The 18,964-nt window shown below is 50.1% G+C and overlaps 1 protein-coding gene across 7 annotated transcripts in view; it reads left to right on the plus strand.

The window, feature by feature from the left end:
- Window positions 1–18,964, plus strand: part of LARGE1 (LARGE xylosyl- and glucuronyltransferase 1) — a 541,701-nt gene that overhangs the window by 493,764 nt on the left and 28,973 nt on the right. For all 7 annotated transcript variants that reach the window (XM_027592150.2, XM_027592145.2, XM_027592147.2 and 4 more), the window contains 2 exons: window positions 6,391–6,554; window positions 16,457–16,735. In XM_027592150.2, coding sequence (XP_027447951.1) covers window positions 6,391–6,554; window positions 16,457–16,735 — 443 coding nt within the window. The remainder of the gene's footprint in view (window positions 1–6,390; window positions 6,555–16,456; window positions 16,736–18,964) is intronic.

The following is an 18,964-nucleotide window of genomic DNA, read 5'->3' on the forward strand; positions in this document are numbered from 1 at the left end:
TGAGGTAGGTTTCAGGAGACATGCGTTAGAGTCCCAGCTTCTCTGTGCAAATCAGCTGAGGGCAGCCCTGCCCATCTCGTTCAGATATTGGGAGGAACAGATGAAGTCCTAGGTTCTGGAGTGTTACTTTACCCACCAGATACTTCCATCCATGCTGCCGAGGCATCAGAAGGAGAGGTGTCATAAGAAGGAGTAGATGCCTTGCTTGGTCTGTTGTACTCTGTCTTCATCACTCACTGGCTAGAAGAGTCAAGTAGGTGTGTTAAAGTAACACAAGCAGTTATACAATGGGCTCTGCACGCTGGAAGGGTATTACGTAAGTCCAAATGGGTGTTCCTTGATTGGCAGGTGGCTTTTCTCCAGGTTCAGGGGCCCAGACTCTTTCCATCTTGTGGCTCTGCCCACCACAGAGCCTTGGACTCCTCCCCTGGATGCCCTTCCTCTGGCCTACAGAGAGGTATGTGCGTGAGTCTACCTTGAAAGTGGTGCCCATGGTAGCGAGAACCTGCCCACATTCCACTGACCAGCCTTGGCCATGCAGGAAGGTCGGGAAGGCAGCCTCTCTGTGCACCCAGGAAGAGAAGAGACCATGAATCTTGGTGCATTCAGAAGGTCCCCACCACCGTGGGGGATACATGCATTCATGTATGTAGTCATAGAACCATCTAGCATTAGACCTGGAAAGAGCCCCAGAGGTTGATTAACAAGGAAAGCATTGTAGTGACTTGGTTACATACAAGAATGCAGAGAAAATACACATGGATGTAATATCTCAGCTCTGTTCGCTCATCGTGTGACCTTGAACAAGTGGCTAAACCTTTCAGATGATGAACGCTTTCATCCATAAACAAGGCAGGCCATTGTCCCTAAGCCATGGAGTCAGTGTGAATATTAAATGAGAAAGTGCCTGCAAAGCTCCCAGCATGTTCCCTGACCCTAGTGAGCACTTGATCCTTAAGAGTCTTTTATGAAACCCAAACTTTGTCTTAGGAACCAGAGAAATGACTTGCTCAAGGTCACATGGAAAATGAGTGTCTGAGGGAACAGGTCTCCGTTTCCGGTTATCCCCATAACCTCTCTCTGTAGTTTTTCCTGACTTTGAACAGAAGTCCATTGGGCCGGTGCCAGGAACCTACTTCCAACCCCTCTGAATCCTCCGGCCTGACCAGCCATCATTTCTGACAGCTCAGGGGTCAATCCAGGCCACTGTCCTTAAAGATGGGAAGAAATAAATGCAAACTGCTTAAAGGGTCATTTTCCCTTGAGTCCAAATCTTCCTGTGCCTCAGCTGGCTGCCCAAAGAAGCAATTTAGCAAATGCATTTTATCTCAGGAGAAATTGGTCTTTTGTTTCTGTGACTTGCTTGTCAGGAGCCTACTACTCCCCCCGTGGCCACAGGATGGAGTGCGGTAGCGTTCAGGCCCTGTTAATGAAAGCCCTCCTTCCAGCTCAGCATCTCCCTGGAGAAATCACCCATACCCTGGGTGGGAAAGGAGGTCGTTTCTAAGCTGTTCCCGCCTTCCCCCTGAGATAACATCAGCCATGCAGTCAGCAATAAGAAATCCTAGATTAGAATTTGAAAAGGTACATAATGTAATCATAACATTGCTTGGGTTTTGTGTAGCACTTTACAGTTTACAAAGCACTTTTACATGCATTAGCTCCTTTGAGAAAATTGCAGGGAACTCGTTAAGGACAGAAAAGTAGAAAGAAGCCAATACAATTCATCTGTGAACCCACTAGTCAGAGAAAAGCTTTGTTAACATTGTAATGTGTTCCCTTTGGTCTGTTTTCTATGTGGCTTTTTGTTTGTTTGTCTCTCTGTTCTATTGGGATCATACTGCATATGCATTTTTATGGCCTGCTTTTTCATGGAGCATTGTGTCTTCCACCATCTCTTTGATCCTTGCATCCATCCCCTGGGAGAGGAGTCACCACACTGCAAAGATTGCCCTGGTGTGAGGTCCCAAGACTGGAGTCTCAGTCCAGAACTGCTTCTCCCTAGCCGTGTAACTGGCAGATTTTTGAAATTCTCTGAGCCTCAGTTTCCTCCTTTGTAAAACAGAGATGTGTGCTGAAGGATTAAATTAATAAAGCAATCCATCTGAAAACATTTAGCATCGCATCTGGCACAGAGCAGGTGCTTCATCCATATTAGCTTGAGCCAAGGTACAAACCGCTATGTTGAGAGTGTTCATAGCATTAAACTCAAGGAAGGCAATCTGGTTGGTCCAGAGTCCCATAGATTTTGACATCGTATGTCGGACATCATAGTTGATGTGCTTTTGCCACAATACCCAGTGTGGTTGATAGACAACAGTATTCCCTAGACCCTACCCCTAAAGCACTGTGATGGCCACAGGTGACGTAGGGATGTGGATGCCACTGAACCACATCATTGGTACCAGGAAGTTCATAGAGGCTGCTTATCCCCCAGGACTGCTGGTAGACCCTCCCAGCCACATCAGGCCATGCTCTGTTAGTTCTGGGAGCACTTTCATTGGTCACCGTTCCTTTTTTAACATGAGTACATGGCTGTGAGTACGTCCAGTAGAGGCATGTTGTGCACACAGGGTGCTCTAGATGTTCTAGGTACAGGAAATTGAGAGATGAATGCAACACAGCTCCTGCCTTGAGGAGCCCACTATATATGGGTGCTTTTCAGAAGATGGCTCCTGGAGCTATTTACCTCGGAATGTTGTTTTTTTTTTTCCTGACTCAAGGGTATGTGCCTGTGTATATAGAGAGAAATCCCTATACACACATGCATTTCTCATGCTCTGGCCACTAATTTCCTTTCTCACATGATGAGGATACCTTCTCTTTGAAGGCTCATCAAAGAAAGACCCCCCACACACACACACACATCTATACACGTCCTCACATGTTCCCACTCCTGTCTTCACTGAACTGAAGCCATGCACTCCTGTCAACACATTAAAAACACCACACAAATCAACCCCCCCCCGAAACAACCCTGCTTTTGCAAAGAGCTTTCCAGATGTTTATTCTCTAAAAGGGAATAATTGCGAGTGTTCTTTTGCAGTGTGGGTGAGAGAGAAGGAGGGTATGAGTTGGTTAAGTTCCCCATTGGGGGGTGACATTGTGGTTTCTAGGTATATTTGGGCTCCTCAGGGAGGAAGATGTGGGGAGTATCTCCAACACTCATGAGACAGAAGCGCTATCCAGGCTCAGCGAGATTGCTGCTTTCCCTGCCCTCGCCCTACTGTCTCCTCCAGGTGGTGGCTGAGGACAGAAAGCATCCGCCCAGGTGTCTCCCCTTCCGAACTCTGATAGCCACCGTGGAAATAGATGACGTCTGCTGTGTCTTTACTCCAAACACTGTACTCTGCACATGCAGAATCTCTTGGAACCCTCCTACAGCCCCCTGGGTAGTTCCTATTATCTTCCCCATCTTACACTTGAGGAAGTTGAAGCTCCGAAGGGTTAAGCACCTCACCCACTCGCCCAAGACTGTACAGACAGGAGTGGGATAGAACCCGTCACCTCAGCCACGGTGCTTGTGTGCTTCTTGACCCAAGGCTGAATGAGCACCTTTCCTGGAGGGATAGCTCGGTAGTAAAAGGACACAGGCCCCAGTTCAACCTCCCTGAGTGACCTCAAGATCTCGAAACTGCTTTTCAGCTGTCAAATGAGGCTGCACGTGCCTCACTGGAAGACTCCAAGGAAGGGCATCACATGTACACAGCACCTTGCACAGAGCCAAGTGCATGTTTGTTTGCTGTCCAACACGTTTTCAGCCATCACAGACCCTTGAACCACAAATATAGGAGCAGATAATGGGCTTAAAGATGATCACCTTCTATGCATAACATTAGAGAATATGATAGGAAAATTAGAAGACAGGCCTTCTAATGATTGCAGTCTTCATGTAGCAGATATTTCTCATGCACGCAGCACATGAATATTAAGCATCTGTCATGCCATGGGCACGGTGCTAGGGGCAATGGTAAAGTGTCACTGTGTCACCAGGAAAGTTGCCCTTAAATAATTTCAGTTCAAACTGACAAGTGCTTTAGCAGAGTTATGAATTGAGGGCTCTTGAGGCACAGAGAAGTGGACCAGCTCTACCTGGCAGGGCTAACAGAGGTCTCAGACAGACGAGGTGTCATCCTGGCTGAATCTTGAAAGGTAAATAGAAGGCCCCCTAGTGGAGAAGAGCAGGTGAGGAGAGGGAGGGCAGTAGAGAGGGAAGAACATGTACAGAGTCGCAGAGGGAAGGAGGGAAAGGCAGGTTCGGGGAGCAGAGAGATCCCTGGTGCAAATACAGAGGACACAGGGGTTGGGGGTGGTGGTGGGTCAGAGAGAGAGGATATGATTGTCAGCAAGGACCTGGATTTAATCCTGCAGGTCAGAAGGGGTCCCTTGGCTCCTAGAATATTAGATGGAATGAGAATTCCCGTGTCCTGGGCTTACATGAATCTTCGAATAGGCCAGGACTTCAAATCAAACTTCAAAAATGGAAGTCTCCCTGATTGCATCCTTGTTAACAGTTAAAAATCTTCATGATGGGTGAGAACATCTCCTCGATCACTGAATCTCCACTGATCCCCCAAGTGGCATTTGGAAGTAGGTGGGTGCATTTGGAGTTGTACGAGGCTGTCTGGAGAACTCTACAAGCATTTAGTGGGCTGGGGCCCAGGAGGCTAACTGTTCAGGGATATATGGGAGAGGTTGCCTAATGCAAAAGCTCCCTGCACAAAATGCCAGTGACCCCCTGTCGGTTATCTGTGGCTCCCAACCTATAAAACCTCAGTGGAATACAGTGAGAAGTGTTTATCTCGGCAGCTGAGCTGAGCTTGGCTGGGCTTGCTCCCACACCTGGGGCAATTGTAGAGCTTCTCTACTCCAGGTATGTCTCATGCTCCAGCGGGCCACCCAGGCATTTTCTCGTGGTAGTGCTGGAGGTTCAAGAAACACGCAGTTCTTCTTGAGGTCTAGTCTCACTGTTAGGACAGCGTTGCTTCCTTACCATTTTATTAGCCAAAGTAAGTCTCATGACAAAGAGTAGAGATGTGGGAGGGGGTGAAGAATGGAAGGGATTAACGCAGTCATGGGCCGTCACACATATCTTGAGAAATAAGGCTATAGCTTAATCTAGCTTTATCTATGAAGACAATGGTTTTAACAGAGAGGGTCATACGGAAGTGAGTTAATATAATTCTTGTTTACTACACTCTTGGCTTGGAGATTTAAAATATATGTACACCTTCTTCTTGGAAAACTGCTCTGTTACATTCAGCTAGGTTGGTAGCTCTAGCCATGTAAACTGTAATCTACATTCAACTATGTGCCATCGTGTAATGGACTAGGCTGATGTCACAGAAAAAATATTAGAACCAGCCATATGACCTTTGGCAAATTCAGTTGAAATATAGTTTGCATATAATAAATCCACCCATTCTAAGTGTGTAGTTTGTTGACTTCCCACAAATGTATACACAACTTGTAACCATCACTGTAACCATGACATAGAACATTTCCATCCCCCAAAAAAGTTCTCTCTTGCTTCTTCCCAGTCTATCCACTCTGCCCACACACCTTCAGTGATCTGATTTCTAGCCCTATTGAAGTTCTCTTACTTTTTCTTTGCAAATCTTCATCTGTGAAGCAGGCCCAGTCACCCCTGCCTGGGAGGGATATGATGGGGTTGGCATGACATGGTTGTGGATTGGGCAGCTGCACATCCTCAGATCTGGGTATTGTGCATCTGCATCTGCCCATGCCAGCTGCTAAGTCCTTGGTTCCCTGTTGGCAGGTCAACCAGCTCTTGCACTGGTTGGGGTAGGAAGGCAAGTAGAGCTATGTGAAGAACTTCTACAGGCAGATTAAGGGAGCAGGACTTCCCAAGACTTAGAAACAAGAAAGAAGAGTGGATGCCAAGCCTTGGATGAAATGAAAGGAACAGATTTTTAAATTTTGTTCATGGGTGGTTTAGTCTTTTTCTTCAATACCTGCTACAAAGATTAAAGTCTGTAGCTCTAGGCAGGAGAGAAGCTCATGCAAAGGCGCTGCTCCATTTGGATTTTGGTATTTTCTTCCCTGTTATTTGGAATTGTTGTACTAGGTCACCTACCAAAGCATTTTTTGTTTGTTTTTAAGGAGTTTGTGGTTGCTTTTATATTTGTCAGTGGTGACCACCATCATTCTCAGCTCAGAGGGGGCTTATTCCTCAGATGGCGAGGACAACTGCCCTTCATCGTTGCCTTTTTAAAATTAAATTGCAGAGGAAACTAAAGCCAGTGATCCTGCCCTCCCATGTTTGACCCATCACCAGCATCCAGTGAGTAACCGACTCAGGCAAGGGCAGGCTCCTGGCTCGTTGGGGCTTCCCTTCTTGGTCCCATACCCTCTTCTCCTACATTTCAGCTCCAGAAGCAGCTCTCTGAGCTCGATGAGGATGACCTGTGTTATGAGTTCCGGCGAGAGCGGTTCACTGTCCACCGAACCCACCTGTACTTCTTGCACTATGAGTATGAGCCTGCTTCGGACAACACGGATGTCACCCTGGTCGCTCAGCTCTCTATGGACAGGTAGGCAGATGGGCCCTGACCTCCCCACAGCCCCACCCTGCTGCTCTACACCCAGTCAAAGGGAGAAGGGAGAGATGGTCTGACAGACTTAGGCTTGGGTCGTGCTCCTCTCCAGCACTGAAAACCAAGGGCTCTTGTCTTCCGGTGAGGGTGGTGGTTTTGAGAATAGAAGAATTGATTCTAAAGAGTAGAGCTCTACTCAGACTACCTTAAGGAAAAGGGGTGTATTATAGGGAAACACATATTCTGGAACCACTGTCACTGCTGGAAAGCAATTGCTGTTTCTTTTCCTTAGTGTATTGATGCAACAAACATCTACCAAGCCTTTATCTGGAAGTACTGATGTGATCCCCGCCCTTATGTGGCTGACACTCTAGTGCACTGATTGTCAACCTTGGCTGGGGCCAAACTGAATCACCAGGGGAGCTCTTAAAACAAATGCACCTTCGAGCTCCATTGCAGACTAGTTAAGTAAGAATATTTGTGTGGTGAACACCTTGCATTGTTTTACACTTGTGGTGTGCAGCCAGGGTTAAGAACATAAGTACAGTGGTATGAACAGAAAATAAATAGTTGAGTAAAATTATTATAATTGTGGTAAGTTCTTTGGAAGGAACTGAGACTGATAATAACAATGTCAAGAGAGGGACCTTCCTTGGGTGATGTGGTCAGGGGAAATCTAAGGAGGGGACATTTCTGCAGAGACCTAAAGGAGGAGAAAAGGAGTCAGGAATGTGAGTTGCTGAGAAAAAAAAAATTTTTTTTCCAGGTGGGTAAAATAGCAAGTGTAAAGGCCCTGTGGTGGGAGGGGGCTCAGGCATTCAAAAACGTGGTAGAAGAGCAGTGGCTGAGGCATAGCAGGGACATGGTGTGAGATTAAGATTATAGAACATTAGAAAACTCACCAAAACATTTTGGATTTTATTCTCAGTGTGGTGAGAAGTTATTGAAGACATTTACACAAAGTTATATGATCCAATTTATGTTTTTGAAAGCATCTCTCTTGTTGCCAGGGGTGTGTGCATTCAAAACCCCGAGGTCACCCCCTCAAGGCTGTACTTTTCCATACTGGGTGTCCTGTGTGTCTCCCTCCCACCTCGGCCCACCAGCTTTCTCTTTAGTTTACACATGGCCCACACTGGCTCTCTACCCCCCGTTTCCTTCCTTCCATTCCGCCTCGGCTCCCACAGTTGGGCAATCTGAGCGGCTCATTCTGTCTTTCAGTCACCTTGGAGATGCCTGCCCAGTCTATGGCCACAACTCCATGGGACTGTTTCCGGGATTAAATGAGTTCACGCCTGTTGTGTGCCGAGCGCGGTAGCTGGCACACTTGTTAAGTGTTCAATAAATACCACTCGTTATTAGTGGGGAGTGAATAAAGCGTGGGCAAACCAGTGAAGGAGCAAGCGCTGGGACACAAAAAGGTTCACATGCAGAAAGTGGTCTGGGAGTTGGGAGGAGTGAGTAGAACCTCGCATCCAGAGACATCCGGGAATGAGTTATGTAGAGCGTAGCTGATGGAAGCAGATTCCTCACTTTGAGAGTCCCACTGCATTGGCGGAAGCTCACTGGTGAAATTCAGTGGTTCCCTTGGCTGGGGTTTTCCTGGAGGTTCACAGGCCTCGGGACCTCTGTGCAGAAACACAGAGAACTTGCTGAACATAACAGGTAGCAGGTAAAGATGAGCAGGGACAAAGGGGAAGAGCACAGAGCTGCTCATACCAGTTCCATCCTGACCTGCTATGTGACCTCAAGCAAAGTCTTTCCCTTCTTGTGGCCTCAGGTTCCGAATCTCCAACATTCACATGACCACTCAGCAAATATCGTGTAAGCATCTATTACTGTGGTGTGCCAGGCTCTTGTGAAGCTGGGGATATTTATAAGAAGACCCTATTTTTGCTTTCAAGGAGTAGATAGCATCTTCCTGACTCAGTGTATTAGTTATCTACTGTTGTAGAACAAATTGCCACAGATTTAGCAGCTTAAGTAACATTTAGTATCTTGCAGTTTGGGGGGTCTGGAGTCTGGATGGGTGCTAGCAGGGTCCCCTGCTCAGTTCCCAGGACGACCATCAAGGTGTTGGCTGGGGCTGTGATCTCATGGGAGTCAGGGTCCACCGCTAAGCTCATTCAGCTTTTGGCAGAATTTAGTTCCAGGACTGAGGTCCCCGTTTCCTCGCTGGCCGTTGGCTGGGGTCCTTCTGAGCAACAGGAGGCCACCCTTAGGTCTCAGCCACGTGGCCCTCTGACAGCACGGCAGCTTACTTCTTCAAAGCCAGCAGGAGACTCTCTGCAGGCTGTTCCATCACGTAACCCACAGGAGTGGCATTCCATCCCATTCCTGGGTTCGGCTCACACTCAAGGGTGGGGGTTGTACAAGTGTGTATGCCACGGGGCAGGATTTGTGGGGGCCAGCTTAGAATTCAGCCTGCCCCAGACAGGTAACAGGTTCTTACTCTAGAGAGATTCTATGTGAGGATCCCCCAGCCTGTCTGGGCTGTGGAGAAAGGAAGAGACAGGGAATGGGTCCAAGGGGAGGTGTTGCCTGCATGGAGTTGGGGGCCCGAGTAGACAGCCGGTAGGAAGCACACAGGGAGAGAAGGTGGAGCGTGCAGCATATTCAGGGAACAAAGAGGCCCCCAGGTCCGCTGGGAACACACAGGCTCTAGTGTGGTTAGAGCTTAAGGCGTGGGTGAGAAAGAGGGGAGCAGATGGGTTTACAGAGGGCACCGGGGAAACCAGGACAGGCGGCCTCCCGCCGGCTCACACCCATCAGTGAGGCTCCAGAAGGGACTGAGCTAGACGAGAGCCCCAGGCTTACGCCTACACTTCTGTGTCCTTTTGGCTTCTCACCCAGCCTTCAGTTTGGGTGCGCACACTCCCCCACCAAGCAGCACTTGAGCGAGCGACGGGGCCGTTAACAGACCTCTCTTCCCATGTGTCTTCTTTTATCCTCTCTGCCATTTCAAATGAAAATAAAATCCAATCCTTGAGATTCGTGCTGAATGATTGCTGAGATTAGTCTTCTGTTCTTCAGGCAACACAAATGCCCCTCAGGCCCCTCAGAAGGGTTACCTGAAGCTCAGAGACTGAATCTGCCCCAGGTGAGTGAGTTCCAGATAATTCCAGGTTCTCATCTCGTAGGGCATCCCTGGTTTTCCTTGGTCCCGTTCACATGTTCCATTTACCAACAAAATATGCTGACTCAAGATTAGTAGCCAATGGGTACCTCCAAACTCAGGAGAAAATGAAAGAGACAAATCTGACATGCTTTCTAATCAGAATCAAGTGGCCTGACCTTGAATAATTTGGTCCCTGGAGTCAGGCACTATGCGGTCTTAGTGGCTCTGCCACTTCTTGGCTTTGACCCTTGGACAAACCAGCTCTCCCAGCCTTGGTTTCCTCATCTATAACCCGGGAATGGCAATGACAGTAACCACCCCCCACTGCCGCCCCCGCCAAGGTTGTTGTCATGACCAGGTGAGATCATGCATAGCCAGGACTTAGCCCCAACATACAGTCAGAGACTCCCTGTCATTTGATAGCACCATTGACCAAAGTCTTCCTATTTGTGCTACCACACAAAAGGCCACTAGACTCACAGACAAAGAGCTCTGGGTTCAAATTCCATGGGCTCCTTTACTCCTCCGATGGTGATCTTGGACAGGGCATCAACACCTTTGGTTATCTTTCTCCTCCTATAAAGAGAGTTAAGACATATTTGCCTCCTAGGGTCCTGATTAGGATTAAAGGAGAGATTGTGTTCGAAAGCCCTTGGCATATATTTGCATTCAGTGAATATTTACAGATCTGAAAACCCTGACCACAGCATCTGCACATGGTCGGTATTTAGGAGAGGTAAAGTGATGCAGGAAAACAAAAAGAGAAATATCTGGGTTCAAAGTCCAGCTGCACCACTTACTAGCTACGTGAATTTGGGCAAGTTACCCAGGCTTTTTGAGCATCATCCGACTTATCTGTGAAGAGGCAATGATACCGTCAAGGTCACAGATCGGTGTCTGGGCTTTATAAAATAAGAGGCTCTAAAGTGCCCAGTGAGTAGTAGGTCTACAGCAAATATTAGATTCCCTTCCCTTCATAGTTTTTTTTTTTTTTTTTTACCTCTGTGCTAGCTATGGAATTCGCAATCTGGAATGCACAGACAATTAAAAGAAAGGTTTTTCAATTATTAACACCCCAAATCCATCCCTCTGTAGACAGTTGCCATCAATAAAAGGATACAGGCAAAACAGAGCCCCTTCCTTCTAGCGCCGGCTGGAGGCAGACTCCCGGCCGGCCGGGGCTACAGTACCCCCGGCAGAACCTTCCCTCCCAGCCCACTTAAAAGAAAACCCTGGCCCCTCTCACGTCTGCCTCAGACGCTAACCGCAGAGCCCTTCCCTTCAGAGTGCATAGATCCCTCGGCATGGCAGGCGCACGATTCGCCCCTAACGCGTTGTGACAAGTATTGCCATCCTGACAATACCCCAGAGAACTGGAGGACTTCCACACCCTAACGAGAGCAGCTTAGCGGGACATAATAAAAAATCATAGAGCAGTACCACAGGCTGATGGAGATGGTAAGAATTCCTCCTTCTGCTCCATCCTGCACATCCAATTATGATGCAGCAGGCCGACTGGTGCCTGTTGGATTGATTTTTAATTGAAGAAACATTTCGGGTGTGTTTGTAAACCTTTGAGTCAGGAGCAGGCCCTACGTGAATGCCACAATGAATTAGGGGAGCTGGTGTGCGGGCTCCTGTGCCCAGGTCCCTCTAGAATTCTGTTCAGAAAGAATGAACGTTGCCCGCTACAGCCGTGGAGCCGGCTCCTCTCCCAGCACGTGGGAGACCGCCCTCCCATCCCAGCAGCAGGTGAGAACGGTCTTGGGACAGAGGGGGCTGACCAGGAGGGCTCCGGGTCACAGCATCTTGGCCACCTGGCCAGGAGACGCTTGCTCTTCTGTGTTCCTTTGACAAAGTTATCGAAGTACTAAGTGCAGCTCCAGGGGATCACGTGGCAAATGGGTCTTCTCTGTTTTCTGTGAGTGAAGGAAAGAGAACGTTAGCTGAGGTGAAGGGGCCCACGCTTTAGATCACCAGGGAGCTCGTTGGAAATGCAAAATCTTGGTCCCACCCAGACCTAGCCGACGGGCCCCTCCAGAGTGGGGCCCAGGAATCAGTGCTGTAGTGATCTTGAGCATGCTTCAGTTTGAAAAGCACTGCTCTAGAAAGTGAAAGGGAACTCCCTTGTCCATGTAACAGCCAGAGTGATCTTCTAAAAATAGACAGATCCTCCTTGACTTAACGGTGGATGGGGTTATAGCCCAATAAACCCATCATCAGCTGAAAATACCATAAGTCGGAAATACATTTAATACACCTACCCTACCAAGCATCCTGGCTTAGCCTCGCCAACCTGAAACGTGCTCAGAACACTTACATTGCCCTATAGCTGGGCAAAATCATCTTAACACAAAGCCTATTTTATAATAAAATGTTGACTATCTCAAGCAATTTATGGAATACTATAGGGAAAGTGAGAAACAAGAGTGGCTTGTCTGGGTGCAAAATGATTGTCGGTGTATTAGTTGTTGACCCTGTGATCCCGGGGATAAACCGGGAGCCGTGGCGACGGCTGCCCAGCATCACAAGGGCATCCCTACTGCATATGGATGTAGCCTGGGGACAAAATGTAAATTCAAAGCACGAAGCACGGTCTCTACTGAATGCATATCACTTTCGTGCCATCGTAAATTTGAAAAATTGTTAAGTCAACCCATCATAAGCTGGGGACCGTCTGCATATCAGGTCAGCATCTTTAAAACTCTCCAATGGTTTCTCGTTGCGTTTAGGATAGTACTACAGTTGCCCATGTGGCCTTCCTGGCCCCACGTCACCTGCCGGCTCCCCAGCATCTTCTGTCCTCCTGCCCTTCACTCTCCCATCTTCCCTCTCTTCTTGCTTGAACATGCTACCCTCAGTTACCCCAAGAGCTGCTCCCTCTCCTTGGAAAGCTTCTTGCCCAGACTTCTTCAGGCCCGAGTCCTTCTCCTCATCCAAGTCTCAAATTCACATCCCCGGCAGGCCTTCCCTGGCCAGCCCTCAGGGTTCCCCCATCCTGTTCCCTGTTCTGTGTGAGCCCTCGCCCCCTCGGGATCTGTCTTGGTTGGTTCTGTGTCTTCTCCCTCCACCAGAAAGAAGCTCCGGAAGTTCAGGAATCTTGTCTTTCTCGTTTGTCCCAGGGCCCAGCACGTACACCTGCACGTTGTAGATACATAATAAGTATCTGATGGGTGGGTGCATGTTTGCAAAGCAGAAATAGAACCTATGGAAGAGCTGCCATATATTGAGTACCTGCTGCATATCTCGCTTTGTGCTGGACACTTCACAGAGGCATAGTAAGTAGGCTTGTCCGTAGGGGCAAACCCCACCACAGGAGCACCGCTTAACACCTCTGCTAGTGTCCCATGTGAGCAAGTCACCAGGTCATCCCAGAATCAGTGTGGGGAGTATCCGCAGAGGCTGCAGATTGAGAGAGAGGAATGATTTGTAGGCATTTTGTGATCTACGGAGGTATTACTGTCCGCGCTATGCACATGTGGAAATGGAAGCCCAAAGAACTGTCATCTCTTCACTTGATCTCAGCCAAAAGAACTGTCATCTCTTCACTTGATCTCAGCCAAAAGAACTGTCATCTCTTGCTCAGGGATGCTGACACACCTCAGAGTTCAAACCCAGTTCTGGCTGCCCCGAGAGCCCACTCGTGCACCTCCATCCCACGCAACCCGCCTTGCTCTCATCAGCTGCCTTGTGGGGAGGGAGCTCCCCATTCCAGTGGCCAACTGGCCTTCTAGAATTCCTTCCAACCCAGTCTTGTAGGTTTCTGACTTGGCTGCCTCCCTGCCTGCCCCCCTGTCCCTAGACAGGGCGCAGGGGGCTTCCTGTCTCAGTAGGACTCCCAGGGGTAGCCCTGGCTTCCAGCTAGACCTTCCCGACATCTCTCTGGCCTTTCTTGAGCCTTTGCCCTCCTCTTGGCAGCGTGAAGTGATGGTGGGCCCTCTGGGGACTCAGAGAAGAGCATGGGACCCAGAGTTGGGACCGTGGGTCCCAGTGCTCACTAGCTCCTCCACTCACTCACCCCGTGCTCTTCAGCAAGCCATGCTCCCCTCCGAGGCTGAGCTTTTTCATCATCAAGATGGCATAATCAGACCAAGAAAACCTCTACTGTTCTTTCCAAACGGAAAATTCTGTTGTTTGGGTATTGATCTTTGTCTCTTGAAACACTCTCCATTGTCCCCGGTCCTTGCTGTGTTACGTACTTTATCGTCCAGTGTAAGAGACCAAAGACCGACTTGGCACAGAACTCCGTGTGGACACGAGCCGCACAGGACAACTTTAGGATGCAGGTGTGGGGACACACAGCCAGGAGAAGGGTCAAGAGAACGGCAGGTCTTTGGGGCAGACCCCCAGAGAGACTGAGGAGGAGGAGGAAGGAAAGCACAGAAGCCGACCTCAAGGGAAGAACACATTTGTGTCTGGGGAAGCGGGCAGCGGAGAGAAAATCCTTGGGGACATTTATCACAGGCTGCCCTGCAGTCCATACGGAACACCGGTCTGGGTTCTGGGCACTGGGGTCGGACAGACCTGGCTGTCAATCCAGCTCCCCTGCTGTGTCGCTAAGTGACTCGAAAGAAGTCACTTCACCACCTCAAGCTTCTTTACCTGTAACAGTGATGAGAATCTCAACTTTATAGAGTCAGTGTGAATGTTGAAAGCAGTAACCGTGGAAATGCACCCGGCCCACTCCAAGCAGCAGAGAAACGGTAGAGATTTATTCTGTCGCCATCACACTTTATATGTTGTCATCATTATGATAAACCTCAGTCTGTCGCTGTTGTTCAGGTCCCGGCAGGAAGCTTGGTTTTGAGGGAAGAGAGGTCGCAGAGCTGGGGGCTGGTGGCAGACGGGCAGGAGTGGCTGGGTCATCTTGACTCTTCCTTCAAGGAGGTTCCACAGAACATCTGGCACCATTTCCGGTAAAGCCCACGCGGATGTGATGTTTGCCATGTCAGCAGCACCTGAGAACCTTGAGGATCTTGTGTCCCTGTTCTCACGCTAAACCCTTGGCAGAGCTTGGAAGAAGAGCCAGCTTCCCTTGCTTCTCTTTCTTGCTCCCCGCTCAGAAAACTCAGACACAGAGTCAAAATCCCAGGCGGTGGGGGGCTGGGGGGGGTGGGGCTCCACCATGGGAGCTGGCCTCTCTTCCCGCCAGACATGCATGCCTCCCACACGGGAGCTCTTACATCCACATGTTAGAAAGCATTCTTTGCCCTTCACTCCCCAGATCTCAAAGGATTTGTACGAACAGCTGTCCCTTCCGAATGCACAGTTCCCTCCATTTCACAGACAGTGAAAGTGAGGTGTGGGTGGGATCACTCAAAACCCCAGGTTCTCGGAGCCCAGCAGAGACCCGGGCCTGCGGCAGAAGCCGAACGCAGATCCCAGGGCAAGTCGGCATTGTGGAGAAGGCAGAGCCTCTTAGAAAACTGGCTCCGGGCAATTTGATTAGTAAGTGTTATAAAGTATGAGAAATGGAGGGCATTTTACCCTGATGAATATCTTAATCCTCCGTCATGAAAGAGGAAGCAACTCCTGGCAATAGCAATTCCCAGAATTACAGAGAGGAAACTCTGAAAGTCCATCGAGAAAGCCATTGACATAAGATAGGTGTGCCCATTTTCTTTTGTTTAGAAGCAGGGAAATGCATGGAATCTCTTTCCTGGTAATTGTCCGAATAAAGTGGGCATTCCTACCAGGAGACCGCTGATTATGTACCTCTTGCTGGGCAGGGAAGAAATTGAAATAGGCTTTTGCGGTTTCTTAACCATAGATCCGATCTGCCAGGCACTTCTAATGCCTTTGGAAGAAAAAAAAAATCTTCATAGATTTCTCTTCAAACGTTTTTGTAGAATCCTCTCCATTGGAGAAGCACCTTTTGGTTTTTTTCTCTGGGCTTTCTTCTCCACCCGCCCCCACTCCCCCCGCCCCATAATCCTTGGCACGGTGCCTTTCCTGAAGCCTCGCAAAATTGCCCGGGACCCTGGGGCAGTAAGGGCTCTGACAAATGAAGACAGCATCATGCCAGGCACACTTTTGTCCCTAGCGTTCATGTGTTTTTCGGTTCCCTTGCCAAACGCCCAGCGTGTGTTTGTTCTCACTGTCGCCAAGGCCCTGTCCTGGTACCCGTCTGGACAGGTCTGGTCCAAGTCCAAGGATCCAAGCTGACGGGACATCTGGATCCCCAGTTTCTCCATCAGGGAAATGAGGGAAATTACAGCCGTGCACAGGGTTGTTGGGGGAGTTCTGGAAAGTGTCTGGTGCATAGTTAACGAGTTGGTGATCATAGTTGTCATCACTTGTGTTTTGACGCTCCTTGTAACTTAGGGCCTCGGTTTGGCTGAATCTTCTATGCTGGTCCCTGCTTTAGCGGAGCAGGGCAGCTGCGAGACATCTTTGCTGAGAGAGGAGAGGCATAGGTATTGTGAGCTGGAAGGGGACCCTTACATCAGTTAATGTATTCGTCCTGCCCCCCCATAAAAAAGGAGTCTGAGAAGAGAACGCTGACGGTGGGATGTGACTCTGTCGGTATCCCACCTTCATCTGGAAGCAGATAAAGACAAGAAACAGCCAGGTAAGTGTGTTTATGCCGATTTTAAGAGATGAAAGAAACTCAACTCTGGGGGTTGGCCCCCATCACACAGTGATGAAGTTTAGAGCAGGGACTTGGATTTGGAGTGGGCTGACCAGGTGTCTGTGGAGGTGGCGTCCGGCCCCAGGAGGCTGGCCGCGTGGCGCGTGGCCCAGGTGCCCACGGCGGGCTCAGCTTTCCTGTCTCCACCAGGCTCCAGATGCTCGAGGCCATCTGCAAGCACTGGGAGGGACCCATCAGCCTGGCCCTCTACCTGTCGGACGCCGAAGCCCAGCAGTTCCTCCGCTACGCGCAGGGCTCCGAGGTGCTCATGAGCCGCCACAACGTGGCCTACCACATCGTGTACAAGGAGGGCCAGTTCTACCCTGTGAACCTGCTACGCAACGTGGCCATGAAGCACGTGGGCACGCCCTACATGTTCCTGTCTGACATCGACTTCCTGCCCATGTATGGGCTCTATGAGTACCTCAGGTGAGGCCCGGGGGACACCGGCTCGGGCGGCACCGGGACTAGAACGCTCCCTGGGAGCATCCTCCCGTCCAGGTCTTCCCTCTTAAAGATGGGGCAGCTGGGACCCAAAAAGGGGACTGCACCTGCCCGCGTCCATCCAGAGATAGAGCACTGCCCACCAGGTTTGGCAGGGCCATTTAGGCAATCCAATGTCCTCGCTTTCCTGACGAACAGGCCGGAACCCCACTTTGCATACCGAAATGTTAGAAGTGGCACATGGTCTCAGACACGTCTCTTTGGCTCCCGGTCTAACGCTCTCTCTCTAGCTGCTAGGGATACATGTCCTCCCTCTTCCAGTTTGGGATCAGATGACCTTCATCTAACCATTCTAGAAAGATCACTTCCTATTCTGTAAAACAAAGCAAAGTGATGGTGATGGCTAGCACTGTTGTGAGTGCCTGACGAGTAGGGGTTTGTTCCCACCCGCCGCAGTCGCTGGGCCGGCCACTATTATTACCTTCATTTCCCGGACGGGAGCGCGTGGGGCTGAGATCGGGAGCTGCGAGCCCACGGTTACACACCGACCCACGTGGAGGCCGGGGTCAGCCAGCCCGACTGCAGAGCCGTGGGCTGAGTCGCCGTCTCAGCTGCCTCTGTGACTCTCCAGTGACCCGTCCTAGCTCTGCCCACGTGGCAGGGCGGCCGTCCAGCGGCTGGAGAAGGCCCTCAGCTCATGGAAGGCTGGAGAGCTGTGTGGGGAGCGACATTTGTTATGGGATGACAACCAATCTGGACGGAAAGGGACTGCTGAATTCATACAGCCCGACAGTCCCTGTGTGGCTAAACTAAAGTCACAAGGTGTAAATCGAGATGTAACTGGCCACGCCTTTTTTTTTTTTTTTTTTTTTTTAATCCTTTGTTTCTGGCTTTTGTCGGCGTGAATTCCCTCTGCTGCTGGGTGATGCGTGCCTGGGTCCAGGTACCGGGAGAGATGGTTTGCACTTACCAATTATCCTGCTGGATCCACACATCAAGCCCGAAAGGCTGGCAGGGCTCCCCCCCCCTTTTACTGTGGGCAACAGCGAGACTCGGAGAAGCAGAGTCCCCTGCTCCCGTCCACACGGCTTTGCTCCAAGATTGGAACCAGTGTCTGTCAGACTCCAGGTGGGCAGGCGCCCAGCTCCATACTGGCCTGGCTACTCTGGGGTTACTGACTGTCCCCAGACAGGGCAGGAATAGAATAGAGTTCTTTCTCTCCTCTCTTGCCCTTGCTCCCTCGCTCTGTATCTGTCTCAGCCTTTCTCTTGCTGTCTCTGCAGGATTTCCTAACTTCAGGCCCTCCCCTGTGAGCAGGAGGAGCCCTTTCCTGCCTCTCTCTGTCCGCGGCGCTGGGGCGGCATGACCCCCAGCCTGGGAGGATGGGAGGTGTCTTCCCAAAGAGCATGGACTGTGCTGCCCCAACTTCTGATGCCGGCCCAGGGCTCCCGGCACGGATCTGTCCGGCTCTGGCTGGGCCTTGGAATCCCTGTGTGTGGGCTGAGGGCGCCCCCGTGTGGCCAGACTGCGCTTCCAGCGCCTGATTCCGGGAGATTCGGAAGCCCCCACAGCCTGCAGCATCACAAGCTCTGGGAGTCTGGGGGCGGGGATGGGGGCGAGGGCTTCCCAAAGGAACAGATGGTGGAGGCCGCCCTCCACCAAGAAAAGAGAGGCTTGAGGATTAGACTGCGACCCCATCCTCCCCGCTAAGGGGCTCTTCTGCAGGAGCACCTGAGGGGCCTTCACTCCAAGGAGTTGGAGGTGAACTGGCCCTCTCCTAAGAATCTGTAGTCTGCTCCCCACCTCCAAACTCTTTTATTGTTTTATCTCATGGGCCTCATGTTTTTTAAAAAAAAAAAAAACACCACATAGTAACAGGTTGTTTCTGTGTTCTGTTCCTCTGTTGTATTGATCAAAAATGCTACTAACCTCCCATGCCGGTCACCTCTCAAAGCATCTCCAATAGCATCTTGACCTTACTCAGTAGGAGCTAACCAGCATTGCCTACTAATTAACACATTCTTAAACGCGGAGTCGCCCGAGGCTTGGCTGGCCTGTGGCCCCTTGTTACGGGAAGGCGCATGGTTCCCCTTGGGGGGTTTGAAATATTGCACATTGCTCCTAAAATGTTGCTGCTGTCTTCATAGGCCCTATAGAAGTCCAGAGACCCTACCCTGAGTGAGAAGAAATGATCTTGTCCAGTCTTCTTTTTTT

Source organism: Zalophus californianus, chromosome 9 (genome assembly GCF_009762305.2).
Source record: "Zalophus californianus isolate mZalCal1 chromosome 9, mZalCal1.pri.v2, whole genome shotgun sequence".
NCBI lineage: Eukaryota > Metazoa > Chordata > Mammalia > Carnivora > Otariidae > Zalophus > Zalophus californianus.